The sequence below is a fragment of the Cherax quadricarinatus genome, chromosome 15, assembly GCF_038502225.1.
Source record: "Cherax quadricarinatus isolate ZL_2023a chromosome 15, ASM3850222v1, whole genome shotgun sequence".
Taxonomy (NCBI): Eukaryota; Metazoa; Arthropoda; class Malacostraca; order Decapoda; family Parastacidae; genus Cherax; species Cherax quadricarinatus.
Genome location: NC_091306.1, coordinates 5,606,455 through 5,627,472, shown reverse-complemented (window position 1 = coordinate 5,627,472; position 21,018 = coordinate 5,606,455). Strand labels below are relative to the sequence as shown.

Genomic DNA, 21,018 nt, shown 5'->3' with positions numbered 1-21,018 from the left:
AGGTGGAAGATGGGTAGGTGTTGTTAACGGACCTTTTTTTGACTTTTGAGAAGTAGAGGGACAATTGGGAGGAGGTGTCATACGAGATCTCGTCGCTACTGAGGCTTGTGAAAGAACACGAAGAAGCAAGATCAGACCGAGACGTTGAAGTAGGGACGTCTGAGCCGAGGACAGCAAAAGAATTAGCTACAGGAGTGACTCTGGGAGAGGTAACCACAGAGGTGGATGCAGAAGATGGGATACCAGAAGTGGGGGGACGTTTTGAAACACGGGAATAAGAAACACGAGGTAGTCTCCCTTGGAGGCGGAGATGAGAAACTGCCATGGCATAAGGGAGACCTTCTGCCTCTTTGAGGTAACGGATTTCCCGCTCGTTTAAGTAGACTTGACAACGGCGAGAGTACGAAGGGTGAGCCTCATTACAATTAAGGCAAGAGGGAGGTCGATTGCAAGACGTATTAGAATGGTCATTGGCACCACAGACTGGGCATTCGGCGATAGATCTGCAATATTTCGCTGGATGGTCAAATCGCCAGCAATTTCTACACTGTTGCGGTGTAGGGATCACCTTTCGAACTTGTAACCGATGTCCAGCTACAAACTGAGGATGGGAGTTCACGGCTGTCAAAAGTTAAACGAGCCACATTGCTAGGGTATCGTCTCCGCCCGCGGGCAGGAAGAAAGTAAGTGTCTACCTTGAGGATTGGGAGATCTTGGAGTTCCAGCTGTTCAAGAATGTCAGTGCCACATGTCTGGAAATTTTGTTGAACTATGGTATGGGGCAGAATGATGGTACCACTACAAGAATTGAGGGAATGATGCTTTTCAATAGTTACAGGAACAGTATCGATATGGGAAAGACGAGAAAGCTCATGAGCCTGGGTAGCATTCTGTACGGTGACGATGCGCGTACCGCTCTTAAGAGCATGAAAAGAAATATCTTTACCAACATGGCGTAGGAGTGCCTTGCCAATATGTGGTCAGAAAGATAGGCAGTAGAAGAAGTCGGTCGTAAAGTGAAGAATTTAGTCCATTGTGCAGTCTGAAACTGAGCGTGGAAAGGTAGTGAAGGACGTGTCGATCTTTTCTGAGAAGAACGAGAAGGTGGAGAAGTATCATCAGCAGGTAATTGTCGTTGTCGTTTAGGCGTGGGACCAGAGTTGGTCCAATGTGGAACGGGCCGGCGATTCGAAAATTGCCGCACCGTAGAGGGAGAGGCCGGAAGCATAGTCAGAGGAGAGCGAAGGTCAGATAAATCGAAGGAGTCAGTCGAGGCCTCAGTACCTGAAGCGGGTGAGGAAACAGCACCGGCAAGAGGTACAGAGGCATGAGGAGTGTCCGAAGAGTGGTCCAAAGACGAGGCGGGGTCAGAACGGGGTGCGGTATCAAGAAGGGGCCCGGGGGTAGCAGGTTCATGGACTAGGGCTGCCATGGTTAGGTTACTTCTTTCTTTTTGTTTTTAAGAAAAAAAAAAGAAAAGAAAAGAAAAATAAAAAGAAAAAAAAGGGGGGACCGGGGAGGGATAGTTCCTAGGAGGAATGAAAGGGCCAGAAATCTCCCTCCGCGCCCAACAGGACCTCAGCACCGCAAGTAGCGCAGATGCAGCATGGAACCCGTGCCATACCCTACCCATCATGCCAGTAAACTAACAATCCGGGATAGCAACCTCACATCTGCCGAGCTACCTCGGTGGACAAAAGAGAGGGCGGCCGGAAATCTGCCACAAAGCATACCTCCTTCGGCCACCACCCCCGGAATCCGAAAGGTGGCTTCCAGAGATACACCCGTCGCCCGAGAGACACCCAAAGCCACCCTCCGGGATACCGGAGAGGGATCAGGACATCCCCAGGCAATCCAGATTCCACGGCAAACTACGCCACCGCCAAGAACCTCAACGGAATGGGATGGACCCCGGTACCCTTTCCCCTACCTAGGAACTAGCGTGCCTGTGGAAAAAAAAAAAAAAAAAAAAAAAGGCCAAAAAGGAAGGGCAAAAGGGAGGGGTGGGGAGGAGGAGGAGGAAAGGAAAAAGGGGAGGATGGGATAGGGAATGGGGGATTGGGGGGTAATTAGGTTCGGTCTGAGGAAGTAGACCGACAGGTCTAATTCCTCAGACCAAGAGCCTCTTAGTTCTCTCCACAGTTTTTTGTGAGATAGGACTCCATTGACTCTCAAGGTGGTCCTAGAGGCATTAAGAAACAGAGAAGAGAAGCAACCCCAGAAAAGCAATTGGTACCTGAGGTGTTGATGGAAGGGGATTCACCTTCCAAACTATAAACAATCCACTCTCTCCTCCTCCAGTCTCCCATACACTAAGAAGAATCTCCAATAAAGGCAAGTGTTATGCTGTTAATGTTTCATTCATCATTTCCCATTGTATTGTTTATGTACTAGATGTATATTTCATGTAAAAAAATTTTTTTTTGTTTTAATACTTCTGGGTGTCAGGAATGGATTAATTGTATCTACATTATTTCTTATGGGGAAAATTGATTCGTAAATCGTAAATTTCGTTTATAGTAATGGCTCCAGGAGTGGATTAATTACAAAAAACGAGGGACCACTGTACTTTCATACTTTCCCTTCTTTGCCTCCATAGGTAATATTTTTGTCTCCACAGATACCTCAACACACCACTCGCCTGTTTTCCTTCATCAATTCTATGGTTTACCTCATCCTTCATAAACCCATCCACTGACAAGTCAACTCCCAAATGTCTGAAAATATTCACTTCTTCCATACTCTCTCTCCAATGTGATATCCAATTATTCTTTACCTAAATCATTTGATACCCTCATCACCTTACTCTTATCTATGTTCACTTTCAACCTTTACATACCCTCCCAAACTCGTCCACTAACCTTTGGAATTTTCTTTAGAATCTCCCATAAAGACAGTATCATCAGCAAAAAGTAACTGTCAACTCCCATTTTGTACTTGATTCCCCATAATTTAATCCCACCCCTCCCCTAAACACCCTAGCATTTACTTCTTTTACAATCTCATCTATAAATATATTGAACATCAAAATGGTATACAATACCAACAGGTATTGTATACCTGTCTAAGACCTACTTTCACCATTAAGTAATCTCCCTTTCACCTACATACCCTAACCTGAACCTCGCGATCCTCAAAATCTCTTTACAGCATTTAGTAACTTACTACATTCCATATACTTGCAACATCTGCCACATTTCTCCCCTATCCACTATCATATAACTTTTCTAAATCCATAAATGTAATGAAAACTTCCCTACCTTTATTTAAATAATGTTCATATATATGCTTCAATGTAAACACTTGATCTACACATCCCCTATCTACTCTAAAGCCTCCTTGCTCATCTGCAATCCTACTCTGTCTTACTTCTAATTCTTTCAATAATAACCCTACCGTACAATTTACCTGGTATACTCAGTAAACTTATTCCCTTAAAATTTTTACAATCTCTTTTGTCCCCCTTCCCTTTATATAAAGGAACAATACATGCTCTTTGCCAATCCCTAGGTACCTTCCCATCTTTCATACATTTATTAAACAAAAATACTAACCACTCCACAGGAGGCCTGGTCACAGACCGGGCCGCGGGGGCGTTGACCCCCGGAACTCTCTCCAGGTAAACTCCCCCCCTGCTTTTAACATTTGTCATGATCCCATCAATTCCTGCTGCTTTACCCCCTTTCATTCCTCATTCATGCCTCATACACCTCCCCCACATTCACATCCTGCTCTTCTTCACTCCTAAAAGATGTTATACCTCCCTGACCAGTGCATGAAATTACCATCTCCCTTTCTTAATAGACATTTAAAAGTTCCTCAAAATATTCCTGCCATCTACCCAATACCTCCATCTCCCCATCTACTAACTCCCCTACTCTGGTTTTAATTGACAAATCCATTCGTTCCCTAGGCTTTCTTGAGCAAGAGGTATGCAAGATACTGTTATAAGCCAATAACAGAATATAAATTGCAGATACAATAAAGGCCTAAGAAAAAACTTAATAGTGTAACTCAAGTACTGTATACAATCCTAGAAAAATACTTAGTACTGTACTTACAAATCTACTGGTCTTTGTGTCAGCATCTGCCATTGTTCCTGTTTGGTCACACACTATATATGGAGAATTTTCCTGCTGGCCTATTTTGTAGTTCTTATTATCATCAACTTCTGATTGATCTTGTTTTTCAAGTGCTTCCCATTTCTGCTTGGCTTCGTTTATACCCTGTCTAGTGTGTGCTGATATGTATTTTTGGGATTTATCCTTCTGATCTACTTTTTTTGTTATTTCTAGCCATTCATCAAAGTTGTCCTCGGCTTCCTTTGTTTCATTAAATAGGTCTTCAAACCTTGTGTCAATATTTTCTTTTGTAAGTTCCTCTTTATTGTTTACTAGTTTTTCTGTTTCTTCTTTACAGTTCTCCTTTTCAATTTCCTCTCTCTGGTCTACCTGTTCTTCAGCTCCTTCACTTTGTTCTACTTCTTTGATTTCCTCTATACAGTTTATCTGTTCAATTTCTTTATTTTGGTTTATGTGCTCTTCAAATTCCTCTCTTTGGTCTACCTGTTCAACTTCTTGGTTTAGCTTTACTCCAATAATATCTTTGTTGTCAATCTCATTAACTTTATCATTTTGTGCTAACCCTCCTTTGGCTTTTTGTTCATCGTCTAGTTGTTCAATTTCCTCATCTGAGTACAGGTGTTCAACTTCATATGCCTGGTCTGATTCTAATTTAACTGCCTGTTCAATGTTACCATTTTCTGCAGTCTCTTCCCCAGGATCTGCAAGTTCTATTTCCTGACATGCTAGTTTATCCTCCCCTTGGTCTTGCTGGAGCAGTTGGACATCTGAAACACAAGATGAAAGTGAGTACTGGGTCAAGTGCGTGTCCTTGGCATACAGAGGATTGAGCCAACATCACCCATTGCCCGAAATTACCCACACAGGTTTAGTGCTTGACACTAATATTAAGACAGTGATACAACAGATGCCTATGTAACATTTCAGATCTAATGGACAAAATATATGGCCAGACATGTTTTATGCAACAGACTAAGTCTGCTGCATCAAAATTTTGTTGGTGATAGTGTCTCCAGTAGGCTTCCCATACAACAGTACAAGTCTACTGCAACAAGCTTGTGTCTGTTAGTAGTAGTGTCTGTATATCCCTGTCCAGTAGGCTCAACACACAATGAACCATGTTCACTTCATCTAGATTTTTTATACAATTTTTTTTTTTTTTTTATAAACGACATCCCCTTTCCCTCCATTAGTCTGTTATATCGAGGTTTCACTAGTTATAAATTACTTATTTTATCTATTTTAACGATTTAGCATCTTTACCAAAGGAACACAAATCAATGAATATTGCACATGTAATGCTGTTCATTATCCAAGTTATGTAGTGTTGGATTGCAGTTAAATTTTATTTGATTTTCTACAAAAGTTGGACAGAAGTCGTATAAAAGTGTAAGTTATACATGGCATTATTCATCTTTTAAGTTATTTATGTAATGCATAAAAAAAGTTAACAATAGAGTAGTATATGCATAAACATTATGTAGTAATTTGAAATTACATTTAGTATAATGTTAGTTTTCTGTTTAATAATCACCATTACTTAAATAACTGTAATACTAACCCTCCAGAATATTAGTTCCAATTCTGAATAACTATGCAATATTTTTGCTACAAAGCTGCTATTATAGTAGATTTATAGCTTTACCAAAACTCACGTACGTACAACCTATATTTTTTACTAAATTCCACAATCAATTTGTAACTGGCCAAATAACTAGATATGAAAAAGTATTAACTGGTTAACCCTTTCAGGGTTTCGGCCGTACTAGTACGGCTTACGCGCCAGGGTCCTTGACGTATTAGTACATACTCAAATTCTAGTGCCTTCAAATCTAGTGAGAGAAAGCTGGTAGGCCTACATATGAAAGAATGGGTCTATGTGGTTAGTGTGCGCAGTATAAAAAAAATCCTGCAGCACACTGTGCGTAATGAGAAAAAAAAAACTGACCGTGTTTTTGGATTAAAACAGACTTTGCACTGTATTTTCGTATGGTATTTATTGTTGTATTCTAATTTTCCTGGTCTCATTTTATAGAATGGAAGACATATTACAGAAATTGAGATGATTCTGACTGGTTTTACAATGAAAAGTACCTTGAAATTGAGTTCAAAGTAGCAGAAATGTTCGATTTTTACCAAAGTTCAAAAGTAAACAAATCATGCTAAGCGTCCAATACACGTCAACTGGCGAGTCTAATATTCTTTCACAAGTGCGCTGATATTATTTATACCATTTCTAAACTAATGCAGTAGTCTGCATAACAGTAAATCTTCTATTTTTTGTGAGAACAATTCAAAATGGAAAGCAAAAGAACGTAAGAGAGGCGTGGGGACGTGACTAATGAACAGAGGAAATGTTATTTTAGTGCCAGGAATGTCTTTGTTTATTCTAGACCCTATTTGGAAATTGGCATCTTTTGAAATTTGTGTGAAATTGGCAAAATTGCTAAATTCTGACCACTGTATTGGATAGTTGAAATCGGTAAATGGGTGGTTTCTTGTACTCATTCGATAGAAAAAATGGAGTTCTAGCGAAATAGTTATGATTTTTGTCGACTAGTACATTGGAATTGGCCGAAAATTGGGCTCAAAGCGGGCAAAATCGCCGATGCGTAAACATCGTCGAGACTCGCTAACTTCGCGAGAGCATAATTCCCTAAGTTTTCTATCAAACTTCAAACTTTTGGTGTCATTATGATTGGGAAAAGATTCTCTATCTTTTCATATGAAAGTTTTTTTTTTTTTTTGAAATTTGGGGGACCCTGAGAAGGCCTGTGGACCCTGAAAGGGTTAATAATGCTACCTGACAAATGTGTCTTGATGACCTAAATTCAATTTAACAATGAAGATATTTAAGCTCCCCTGATTTTATACAACTATTGTTCAGACAACTGCAGATTTAAAAAAAAAATGACGTTTAAATCCTCTTTTTTGACAAGTCTAGCATCTTGCACTTCATCAAGGGTCTTAGATATTCCTGGAAGTAACAGGCAGTACAGTATATAATCTATTTGATTGATTAAACCCCCCAGGTAGGCAAAACTTTAACGACATTACCTCAAAGAACAAAAAGACACAATACCGTGCCTGAAAAACAGATAACCCACAGGTTATTTGTGACATTACCTCACACTGCACAACTCTCTCTCTCTTACATTTATGGTATTATACACAGCTCTTCCTGACAGGTACCAAAACAATTAAATAAAACATATGGGTGTGTGTGTATAGAATCAGCACAACTAGAAATACTAGCTCTTGCAGTTTGTATGCTTCAGAGTGTTTTACAACAGTGCACACAAATTAAAATTATATAAAAGGTTTAAAAATAACATGATGCTGTATTATACAAATGTATACATATACATACATGTATACATATACATACATGTATACATATACATACATGTATACATATACATACATGTATACATATACACGTATACATATACATACATGTATACATATACATACATGTATACATACACATACATGTATACATATACATACATGTATACATATACATACATGTATACATATACATACATATATATATACATGTATGCATATATACATACACGTATACACATACATACGTATAGAGCAAACTGAAGAGGAAACACCATGATCACTGCTCTGCACCTGTCGCTTTAAATAGGTAAAAAGATAGTGACAAGAATCTTGGCCTGCTTTGCATTAACCAATAAGAATGAAAAGAGGTTATGTTCATGCTATGTTCATCACTGTTGCAGTGTCAGAGGGATTAATAGTCAATCATGCTATACTGTACAAAACTAAGCATGTACACTAACTAGATATACATTAATTTGGTTGCCGTTTGACGAAGCAAGGTATCGCTGGTCCCTTAAACCAGTATGTACATCTCAATGATAACTTCCTTCAAGTTTTGCCTTGATACTGGTGAAGGAATCTTGATCCAAGGAACTGGAGCTACCTTCCCATTCCCCAGCCATTGCGTGACTCCTACAGGTTGAAAACTTATGAATAACATAAGCTACTTTATCAGTACTATACATAGGCTGCCCAGCAGCTTTCAGTGGTTTCCTGTACAATCATGTGGTTGCAGTCAGACTTATGTAGATTAGAATAAATTATGACTTCTTATTGTCCTCTTTAATGTATACAATGAACCACACACTGCTGAGTTCCTCCACTGTCACTAAGACTTACTGGGCTTGCGACATAAATTAACCACAATTAGTCATTAATCTTTCTGTAATAATGGTAGAATTACCAACAAAATGTTTGGTAAATGGACACAGAATGCTACCAACGTCAAGCTTGACAAAACTCCAGGAGTGAAACGTTACCACAATAAAATGTCACATTAGTTGCATCTGTGTCCATTTACCCAACATTAACCTTTCAGCTAAGCCTTCAAATTTTTTGGTATCTGCTTTTCTTTTTTGACCTTTTATATTCTTGAAATACTGTTCTTTAATGCAATATAATTGTTACACATTTATAAAAGTTAAATTTAAATTAGATTAACCATAACATTTGAGAAAAAAGTTATAATCTACCTTTAACGTCCCCAATATGATCCAGCCCTTCCATAATGCCGATGCCAGGGGTAACACAAGACGTCTGATCTTCCTGATGAAATCACTTTCATGCACTTCAGGTGACTTTCGGTTTTAGGACTGAGTGGATCACTTGCAGAAATATAGTTGATAAACTGCAGGAATCTATACAAGATTAATTGTAGAGCTAAATGGACCACTTGTGAGGGGGTTTAGGCTGCTTCCCTCTGTTCACTGGGCAGCGAGATCAATTGACCAAAGGGGACGATCTCCTCTGGGTATGCTTCTGAAATGGATGACGAGATCATCTGTCTCAATAAATCACATTTAAGGAAGGTTTGAGCCAAATGTTGCTGCAGATAGCAAAGGATGCTCCAATCTCCAAGCAGTGTAGCAACAAAGCAATGATATGGCCACCAAGCCACATTCTCTACACCAAGGCGTATCGTAGCTACCAAGCCATGTTTCTTGCTCTCAGCGATCATTGGAAAACCAACTCTTCTGGCAAATTCGTAACTAACCCATAAGTTGCCGATAAAACTAGCGCCTGTTTCAATACGTCCTGGACCCTTACCAAATCACAGAATGGACTGAAATGTCATCTAGTTATATCTTTATTTTTTGGGGTAAGTTATTAAATGTTCTATTCACGGTAATGAGACTTATTCTTCACTGTCCTAGTCACCAAGCAATAGTCTTTCCACAAGCTGTTTTGAAAAAGCGTTCTGGTTAAGCGATATATGAAAACCAAGCTTTTTTTTTTTTGGCCAAAAAGCAACATCTCGGCCAACATGCGCTGTTCTGGCCAAGTAATTTTAACCACCCACTGATATCTTACAAATTAACAATATCTAAATATTGTTTGTAACACCAATCAAAATTTTGCACAGCAAGCACATGGTATCTCGGAACCCATATCCTTGTATCTCTACATCTCTTATCTTTTTTATATACTGCTTGCTGTATAATCAGGTTTCAGATCTGAAAAACTCATATTTATCATATCGCGTTTATAGTATTATCAAACTTCCTGGACACAGTAAGTCACGACAGACAAGTAATGACTCACGAAATCGTAATGACACGATTGCAAACAAACCATACCACGGGTAGGAATAGAACCCGCGATCAGTGTCTCAAAACTCCAGACCGTCGCGTTAGCTACTGGACCAGCTAGCCACAATAAGATTCGTTTTTTCAGACAAGTAATGACTGCAACAAGCAGTAGCGAGTACAGGTGATCATGGGAGACACCAGGCAATTATGGCGAGGGAACCCCTATACCAATAATAGTAAGGCGACCTCCAGCAATAATGGGTGAGGAAACAAGCAATAGTGGGTGAGCACAAGCAGTAATGAGTGAGCACAAGCGATGAAAGCACAAACAGGAAGGGGGGGGGGAGCTAAACTCTGGCGTCCCGTAGCTCGGTGGTAGTGTTCAGCTTTCAACAGAACAAAATTTGGGTTTCATTCCCAGTTTGGAAAGTACACGTCAATCACCTTATACCCGCTGTATTCACCTAGCAGTATACAGAGACCTGCGGGTCGCTGCTTAGGATTCAGAGACCTCAGTCACAGAGGAAAGGACCAGGAGCGGAGACTTGACCCTCGCAACCATAGAAAAGAAGAATACATTATGCGGGTTAAAGTAAGAAAGGGGTTATATCATGAAGGTGCAGAGGAATTGCATTCGGGGAAAGGCGTGTGTGCACATCTTAAGAGAAGTTACTGGTGTTCACAGATATCAATGAGGGGGAACACTGATCACAGCAATGTAGACACTACCCTCCATCACACAGCACAGTCTTGCAACCCAACTCACAATCTTTCACATTTCAACGTTTCCTGGTCATTTTCGCCAGATGTATCGCGCCCGTTTTATTTTTATCCTAATTTCCACTACAATCAACCAGTGTACTGAACTACATGAAGTCAACCACTGTAGGCGGTAGAAATTTTTCATGCACACAGTGAAAGAATGAAAAATTTCATAAGTACAGGATAGTACCTAAGAAATTTCAACCGGATGTATGTACGTGAAGCAGATAAACATTCGTACTAACCCGCAGGGGAACACTAGAAGCTGGGAATCCCCCTTAGTTCAACCACCACCATGAAAGCAAAAGTCAGGAAAATAACTCCGAGAAATTGCAGAACCAAGTAAACGTCGGGGAATAAACATTGTTCATTTCATAATGAACCAGAATGGGCAGAAACGTTGCCTAAAGTTTCCTCTCCAGAGTGAAGACAGAGTTGTTGTAGCCACGGTATTGCGAAGCATTCTAGCCAGCAGAAGAACTAGAATAATTTTGTGTGATGAATGAACAAGAAAAAAAATGGAATTTTACATAAAGACTTCAGAGTCAGAACCCAGGCTGTTTCAGTCACATCAGAAAAAAATGACAACAGAGGATTAGGTGACAACACAAAAAAATCAGTTAAGTGTGCAATGAGCTTAACGTAATATAACGGCGTGTTCACAAATTTAGAATGGCCAGAAGCAATGTTGGAAGGGAGGACAAACGACTAAGAGGAAGTGAAGAGGCTACTGATGGAACCTGACACCTTGAAGAATCGGGCCGATGAAATAGCTCTAAGACTATCCCTAGTCCTTGTGTCACTAAAGGAAAGACGACAAAGAATGTGTTCACAACATATAAAATATTGGAAGGCAGACAGGACAGAGGATTGATTCTTTACCTGGGATGCAAGGTGTTAGGGTTTGAAATTACACACCCGCATGAACCACAGGGATATCAGAAAGCCTTCTCTCCAACTTACGAGTTATAAAACAGTGGAATAACCTGAACACTGCCACTGGATGATTCCATACAGGGATCAGTAATACATACGACAGGACTATTTCGTATTAGTCTGTTAAAAAGGTCTGAGGCGGAAGCAAGAGCTGGAGCTCGACTCCTCCACAAGCAGAAATGGGTAACAGCACTCAGGAAGCTGTATGTGCTACAACAATAACAACAACAACAACTAAAAAAGTCTTTGCGTAGTACACAATGTGTAGTTTATATGTAATAAAATATTGTTAAGCACAAAGAAAGCCACCAGTATGCATGTGCATTTCGGGAGGACTAATCCTAATGCTTACAGATTACTTAAAACTAGAAAAGTCATGGAAGGGTAAATTTTAATTATGCATTAAAAGGTAAAAAAAAATTATAATTAATAAAATTTACAGCAGAGGCAGCAATAAAATAATTACCACAATTTTAAGTGAATTAGTGATTTTAACTGGAATGTCTTTAGTTTCAAACTGGTTCTACGATTTCAGGCATAATATAGTGTTGGCATACTCAAGTTTGAGAGACGAGATGATTTTTAAATATAACCTTAAACTGATTGGAAGACAGGGAACCTTCTGCTGGTTCGGACAATGAAATGAATTCCACATCTTGGGGGCCATTATGTGCGCTGCACTTTTGTAGAGTGAGACGGACACGAGGGATATACACGTGTATGTATAAATAAATTATATATGTGTGTGTGTGTGTGTGTGTGTGTGTGTGTGTGTGTGTGTGTGTGTGTGTGTGTGTGTGTGTGTGTGTGTGTGTGTGTGTGTGTGTGTGTGTGTGTGTGTGTGTGTGTGTGTGTGTGTGTGTCGAATAAGCAGAACTTGCGATCTTGGCTTAAATAGCAACGTTCATCTTGCCATATAGGACAAGTGAAAATTTGTGTATGCAATAATTTCGCCAAAATCATTCTGAACCTAACGAAAAAAATATATTTCATTGTGTTTGTTTAGTATTAAATTATTGTAAACAAATCTAAAACGTATATGTATATATATATATATATGTATATATATGTTTAGTATTAAATTATTGTAAACAAATCTAAAACATGTATATGTATATATGTATATGTATGTATGTGTATATATATATATATATGTATGTATGTGTATATATATATATATGTATGTATGTATATATATATGTATGTAAGTATATATATATATATATATATATATGTATATATATATATATGTATATATATATATATATATATATATATATATATACACACATGTTTAAATAGCAAAGCTTCTTGCCGAATAAGGCGAGCAAAAATTTGTGTATGCAATAATTTCGCAAAAAATCATTCTGAACCTAGCGAAAAAAAAAATATCATTGTGTTTGTTTATTAAATCATTGTAAACTTATCTACAATATATTTAGCTGGATTAGGCTAAATTAAACTGCGCTAGTTATAATAAGATTAGGTAAGTTTTTCTGAGGTTCTTTTGGTATAAAATTATTTTTTACATTAACATAAATGAAAAAATATATCTTTAAACGTATAAGAGAATATTTTAGAAAGGACCTAATTTTAAACGAGTTCCTGCTAATTGACCAGTTCTACCTATTCGGCACACACACAAATATATATATATATATATATATATATATATATATATATATATATATATATATATATATATATATATATATATATATATACACACACACACACACACACACACACACACACACACACACACACACAATACTGGTGTATAAGTAGACTATTTTCGAAGCTAAGGAAAATGCCCCGAAGGACCTTTTAAGTCACGTTGATGTACAAGACAATCAATGAGGAACTGACAGGCAAGATACAGACTGACACTTAAGATGGACGGGAACACGTGGCAACCCATTCTCACACCACCAGCAATACTCATGAAGATGTAACTGCGTTACTACACGTGTCACGGTCTTATTCTTTTTTTTTTTCTTATTTACGCAACCTCTAAGAAAATTAACGCTGTACAATTTTGCAAGTGCACACAGATGAACTGACTCGAGACGATACAAGGATCATAGTTTATAAATACGTCTTTAGCCTACAGTAGATTAGTGTTATGGTTATACTCATTGGAAAGCTCTAAACTCTTAGAAGTTACAGTGTCTCGGGAATGAGATAATTTGGGTTGATCTTAGGGACGAAGAAGCAACTCAGATTCCTTTACTCAATCATTCTTGAACAAAAGTGGAAGGAGCGAGAGGAGTGGCAGCAGCAACAGCCATACACCAAATAAGAGAGGACCCAAGAGCCAAGCACCCAACAACCGTGTTTTGTACAAGCTAGATTAGGATGTACACAAGCTAGGTTAGGGTGTGCGCAAGCTAGGTTAGGGTGTGCGCAAGCTAGGTTAGGGTGTACACAAGCTAGGTTAGGGTGTACATGAAAACACGTGTCCTAAATCCTCTTGTAATAACAAGGTAATCCTCGCGAAATTAAGTAAAATTTATATAATTCTAGAATACTGTCCTGTTTTTATTTCATAATATTTTATTTTAATTCTAGAATATTACGCTCTACATTTATATCCTAGTAATTTTCTATTTTAATTCTAGAATATTACGCTCTACATTTATATCCTAGTATTTTTCTATTTTAATTATAGAATATTATTCTACACTTAAATCCTAGCATTATTTAAATTATAGAATATTACTACATTTACATCTTAGTATTGTATTATCTTAATTATAGAACATTACTCTATATTTATTTCCTATTATTATTCCATCAATAAGATTTATCTTTAGTGAATAAAAAAACTTGTTTTCTCTGCACTGCAGATACGTTATCAACACTCCCAACCCCACATTGTTACTGAATATATCTGACAATAAGGATTCAGTAATATAGCACAATAGAGGAAGGGGCATGCACCCGTGAATCACCGAGGGACGTGCACCCGTGAATCACCGAGGGACGTGCACCCGTGAATCACCGAGGGACGTGCACCCGTGAATCACCGAGGGACGTGCACCCGTGAATCACCGAGGGACGTGCACCCGTGAATCACCGAGGGACGTGCACCCGTGAATCACCGAGGGACGTGCACCCGTGAATCACCGAGGGACATGCACCTGTTTAAGTTCCCGTGTCTCCCAGAATACCACCTGAGTGATAAAAATGTCCACTGTCTTGCCTGATGAGTCTTGGCTAGAGCCTTGGCGTCAACACACCTCTGACACTCCCTCACTATGTACAGTGAGTACACTCCTGTACTAACTAAAAGCTACTGGAGGATTCTTATTTCTACTCGTGGCAAATATTAGCTCTTCGAATGTTTAACTACAAAATGTGTTGCAAAATTACTCGATTAACCGCTAATTTAGCCAGTTTAAAACCCGCTTCCTGCTATACATGTTTTGTACGGAGTATGTGTGTTGCGTACCACACCTAAAAATCGGTTTATAATGAACGAATCATTCTCCCATTTCAAGAATTATCAAATGTGATATTTGTTACAAATGTGGTGTATCCATACAATGTGTGAAAGTATTACACACATTACAAATATACACCGCAGTGTTATCACAAGAAATGTGTACCCTAGGACAAGACGTAAGTAGTATCACCCCTCACCTTGTAACCCGCCCTCACCCTCCCCTTACCAATAAGCATATAATCAGGTGAGGGCATTAAATACATATCCACCCCCACACACACTCGTCTAATGAGAGGATATTTAAATACATGCCTCCCACACACAGTCATCCAGTGTGAGGGTATTATATGTATGCCCAGTCACCCCCACAAACACAGCCATCCAGTGTGAGGGCATTAATTACATGCCCAGACCAGAAAACTTTGAAGGTGAAGATTAGTCATGCTGTCTCGCAGTTTTGGCAGAAAGAAAGTCTTGGCCAGAGTCCAAGTACCAACACAACCTCAAGATTGGCCTCCCCCAAGAAGTTTCTTCCAAAGGCTGACCTTTCCAAGAGGTTTTCTCCAAACGCTGCTTCGCCCTCAAGAGGTTCCCTCCAAAGGCAAAAAGATTTCCTAAAAGGCCAGACCAAAATATTTTCAAAGACAAACCGAAGTCTTTCAAGGTCCAACCCGAGACGTACTTAAAAAGCTGGCCCTGAATGTTCCCTGAAAGGCGGGTCCAAGAGAATGACTAAGGGTTTACCCTCGAGAATAACCTAAAACACTATTCAACCAAGAGTTATTTTTTGAATCCTAAACTAATATGTCAAAGATCCCAAAATTGGCTGGTCTCAGGCATGCGTGACCCAAGAGCAATGAGAGTCAGAGTGGCCAGTATCATAGTCCAGGCCAGGTTAAGACACCAGTCGCTGCTACCCTCGTCCGTCATAGAGAATATGTTGGCCTACCTTCGCTGTCTTGCAGTCTGTGTCATAGGTCGGAGTATAGGTGAACGGGCCATCTTAGGGCAAAAACGCGTGTCAGGCATTTTTTTTTAAACTAACAGCAACACAAGGCTTGAGCTAGTTATTCCAGAGCCAGAAACACCTGACCCAAGAGGAAGGTGACATGACAGAGCAAGTCACCCTGTTAAGCTCAATACTGCATTCATTTTCACGACCCTTCGCATAAACCCTCTTGACTACAATATTACATACTGACAACACAAATCCTGTCTCCTGCAGACTTGCACAGAACAGTCATCATAAAACCAACAGCAGCAGATATAACCTCGGATAAATATAAACGTAACTGCCTCAGTGCACAACCACACCACAACCTTAATTAACATGAAACTGCCTAGTAGCCGTGTTACTGCACACTGACAAAGAAACACAGTAAGGGGTGTGGATGTTGAAATTAATCAAAACTTAAATAGGTATCCCTGAGGGGCATCTTTAAGTGGTTGCCCGAATTTTCTTCCTCTTTTTTTTGCTTTTACATCGTTCATGATGCCTCATCCGATCGACTTCAAAATTTTCAACACTGATGTATGAAAACTATGACAAGATTCATGCAACTATTGGCATATGCAGGTGCCCCATGACTAAAGTTGTATAAGCTGATGTGGTTCATGCCTTGGACTGCCTGCGGCCAGCAGTAACAGCTTGGCTGATCAGGCCCTGATCCACCGGGAGGCCTGGTCAGGGACTGGGCCGCGGGGAGCGCTGACCCTCAGAACGACCTCCAGGCAAGTCCAGGTAACATATTAAATTAGTTAAAAAAAAAAAAAATTGTTCCCGCCATCCACACGCACGCTGTTTAAGTTGCAGGATGGACAGTCTCAAGAGACTGATGAACTCTTGCCTGTGATCTTGAATGTTACTCACGATCAGAGTACGGACACACACTCCGAAGGAATTCCTATCTGGTATTGTACAGTGTTTACTGAAGGCCAACCGCTTCACATTACCTTGACGGGAAAACTAAACCCGTAAGGGGTCATACAGCGCCTCGTCAACGGGAGATAATCATGTTTGATCTAAGGCCAGGGTAGGCTCTAATGCAATTAATCAAGAGCCCTTCAAGAGCATCAAGGAGCGACTCCATTCAAGGTACTGAATGTCCAAGTGTTCCTGGGGACTTGAAGGCTGACGGCCAGGTTTCCTAGTACCAGACAATTATAAATGATTTAAACTTTGGCCAACACACTGAGGGTTGGCCAGCACACACCGAGTTGGTCAGTTAGAAATTAGGGATAATATTAGGTGAGAAGTAAATAATGAAACAATGTTATAGGAAAGCAGTTAGAAGCCTGAGTAGATTTATAACTTATTATGACATCAACGTAAATAAGTACGTTAATGGATCAACTTGAAATGTGAACAGTGACTGAAGGTGTAGTAGCGCCAGGCTTAGGTTTGGTTACAAATACTTCTGGCACTTTGGTAGATACACAGATGATTATCAAACCAAATGCAAAGTATCTGGCCAGCCCTATGGTCATTAACTTGAACACTATGTGCTTTATTGTTCACCCATTGAGATACGTAGATACACAGTATAATAACCTATAAGATATGCCAAGATACCTTATTGATGAAAATAAGATACCAGGTATATTAAGCATTTTTCTAATTTTTTCAACAGATAAGTCAACTACAGATATAAATCCAATGTCCTCCTGTAAACCCCTCTTGGGGTCCTAGTTCTTAGGTCTTTTGTGTAGCCATATGCTCTCACGCTAGTGTCCACAGGATGGATATGGGATGCACAATAAACCGTCTGCGTCCGTGGCAAAACCAATCAAATCAACCCTATGGGTTGGCCAACATACAGTGTAGTTTGACACAGAAGTCATCAGGTGCTGGGGAAGGGGATGAACTTAGATGGTTTACTCGTACATCAAGCACGAGATGAGTTTGACGAGCCGAGGAAGAGCCTCAAAGAATTGGCAAGATGTTCAATCATACTACCTGCTGCCATTTCTAGCTAATTGCTGTTGGTAACGGGAGATGAGCACTATCAATGCTTGCCGATGCCAACTCGGACATGTGGTACAACCCAGCTATATTATACCTGCTGCTCAATACAAAAGCAAGTTATGTACACGGAGAGGTGTATGTCTCTTGGTGCATATACCGTAGTATGTACACGAGGGGACTGTCTTTCGGTGTATAAATGTGGAGAGTTTAATCCGTACTTTTAGGAATTAAAGTATTCTTGACTGGTAGTTAACAGGTGACAAGCAGAATTAATGACTCGTGTAGTCTATAAACTTTAAACCCAATTAATCAACCAATAATTACTGTTGCACCAGCTGACCAGCTCCAACACTAGAGAAGACACGTTTCGGAACATGCTGTTACTGGGGCAAAGTTTCACTCTGTGAAAGATCTTTATGGAAGTCATGATTATAAACTACAGGGCAAAACGTTCTCCAAATGAAAGCCTGTTCTGCAACGTCTCTCCTCACTGTTGCTCAGCAGTACCCTCAACAGCAAGCCAACTGGAAGTATAATTGGACAAAAACGTTCCTTAAACTCATTTGTCCCTCCCGTCAAAGAATCTTCATGAAGACTATTTTGCTGCCGTATCCTCTTCACCACGACTATCTCGATAGTAGCAAAGTTACTGACCCCTGCAAATGTGGTGACGAGTCCACCCACCCTCCCTCCACACCAGGTCTTCGGCACACATACGTCACTTACAACTAAACCGTAATTAATAAGCCAGGTATGATGCACAAACACTGTTACTAGAATAAAAGGCCAAAGGTGATCTACCCTTCCTTGGCCTCGAACCGAACGTTGGTCATTCAGATCCAGCACGTTTCTCTAATTTACACAAAACAGAAGACTTGTGTTTTCATGCTGACACCATCTGATGGGTAGATGCATTTAAGATAAAGCTCACCAGTATCTGATGGGTAGATGCATTTAAGATAAAGCTCACCAGTATCCGAGTGATTCCTTACAGAACGGAAACTTTGTACGCGATGGGAAGCGGTAAACCCGTGTGGATGGTTCAGTACAATGAGCGACTGGGGGTTTCATTCTCCTAATTCTACTCCCGAAGAATGACGACTGAAGCGACCTTGAAAGTGACACCACACTAACCCCGAACTCTCCTCGTCTTGTGTAACAATTTTTTAAGCTTCGCTACACCAAAATGGCCAACCACTAGCACTAACTACACCAGTTATCCCTTAGTTAACAATATACTCGTAACTGAGGAAACTTGCCCGAGTCTCACTAGATTATGAGTTATCCTGTTAGGAGTTACAAACGTGAGTAGTAATCATGTACGTGACTAAGAGAGTTGAGAGAGAGAGAGAGAGAGAGAGAATCATATATACCCAGGATGACTCGAGTATGGAACACATTCGTACAGCATAATGATGTCAACGAGATAAAGTCAGTTAATCAAATGAAAATGCTGGCCCACAGATGGCTCCAATTTCATCCTGTTCCCTACTTGTATGTCTCATAACAATAAAAATGCTTTCAAATGAGCTGATGTAGGTAACAGCTCTTAGCTTGCCAATAAAGTTAGGAATCCTTAACCTGTAAATAGCTTGTCAATAAATTATTATAATAAAAAATAAGCGCTAAGCCACAAGGGCTATACAGCGCTTGTCAATAAAGCTAGGGATCCTTAACCTTGTCAAACCCTGTGTAAAAAAAAAGAGGGAGAGAGAACAGTATACCTTAGCTCATCCCCTGCTATATCTTCTTAACCGTCAGTCTATTATCCCCTGCTATATCTTCTTATCCGTCAGTCTATTAACTGTTAACATCATTGACATGGAGCATTACAACCGTTACTGGAGTATGATCCAAGGAATGCAGGCCAACCTTCCTTGTGTCAACCCTTCTAACTCCTTCACCCCCAGGCACAGTTTGACCCTTATGGGAACTGTGCGCGTCTACGAATAATAAATAATAATTATATATTATTATTATTAAGTGAAGTGTGAGCGGCGCAGTGAGCGCCATATATCCTCGTCATTGTTAATGTCGTGCTCGTTCTTGTACGTGTGGGCAGCTTACTTTAACGAGGTACTTGAGGCAATAGTTTTGGCTAGGAACTAGAGTAAGCCTGTGGGTAGTAGGCAGCCAGACTAGCTGCCTGCTACTGGATACTCCCGTTGTAGAGCCTTGCTCGTTCTACCCTCTGCTACCTTCACAGTTCACACACTCAGTCGAGCACCTAAATTACTAGGAGCGTTTGAAGTCCCTGGACCTGTAATCTTTAGAATGTAGGAGATATTCATCATAATCTTCACCTGGAAGATACTGGAGAGATTGGTACCAAACCTGCACACCGAAATTCCTACTAATGAACATAAGAGGCTTGGCAGACGGTGCAAGATACGTCCAATGAAAAGCAGGATAGCGATGATTACAAAAAGAACGGGACCACGACTCCTTAACGCCCTTCATGCATAAGGGGATCAACAAACCCATGGCTGTCCTCAAGAGAAAACTCGGCATATTTCTCAAAACAGTTCCCGGTCAACCGGATTGTGGTGCATACGTTGGACTGCGGGTGGCGGGCACTACATCTTGATCGATCAGATTGTCAACTGGGAAGCCTGGTCTGGGACCAGGCAGCGAGGTCGGTGACCTCCGGAAGCGACTCTGGGTAAACCCCCGCAGCTCAGCCTGGTAGGTCAGGTTTATCTGATAAGCCAGTCAACCTGGCTGTACTACAGGGCTGTGCTTGTTATAGTGTTGGCTAGGAAATGCCTCCTGCACGTGTTAGGCGTTTGATGACATACTTTGCAAAACTTGCCCAGAATATCTCTATAGTGCTGCTGGAATATCGCTCGATATTCAATGCCAGTTGAACAACATACTAACTGTTGCACAGCTTCGTAAACTAATACGTAATAAACTAAGGTCGGAATAATCCAATATGGCGTTTCAGTCTGGTATATCGGCTGCTCTGGGAGTTCGCGTTAATCTCCGGTCCTCCCTCGCAGTTTCTTGCTGGTAATGATACTGATCATACTCCTGAACGTCTGCCTGACGCCCTGTCAGCTACAGAAACGAATAGTGATCTGGTCTATCTCAGGGTCAATCTTCGTTGGATCTTGAATTGACGAAAATTACACTTTAGCAAACTAGAGAACAGCGTACTGTTGTGAAGGAAGAGTATGAATTGAGAGAATACTATTATAATCATGGGGGAGCGCTAAACCCGTA

At 40.1% G+C, this 21,018-nt stretch overlaps 1 protein-coding gene across 1 annotated transcript in view; it reads right to left on the bottom strand.

The window, feature by feature from the left end:
• The window catches only part of LOC128692139 (LIM domain and actin-binding protein 1-like), a 62,578-nt gene that overhangs the window by 11,257 nt on the left and 30,303 nt on the right, over positions 1–21,018 (bottom strand). The window contains exons 2-3 of the mRNA XM_070085118.1: positions 8,627–8,912; positions 4,062–4,849 (exon numbers count right to left, since the gene is read on the bottom strand). Coding sequence (XP_069941219.1) covers positions 4,062–4,849; positions 8,627–8,660 — 822 coding nt within the window. The 5' untranslated portion in view covers positions 8,661–8,912. The remainder of the gene's footprint in view (positions 1–4,061; positions 4,850–8,626; positions 8,913–21,018) is intronic.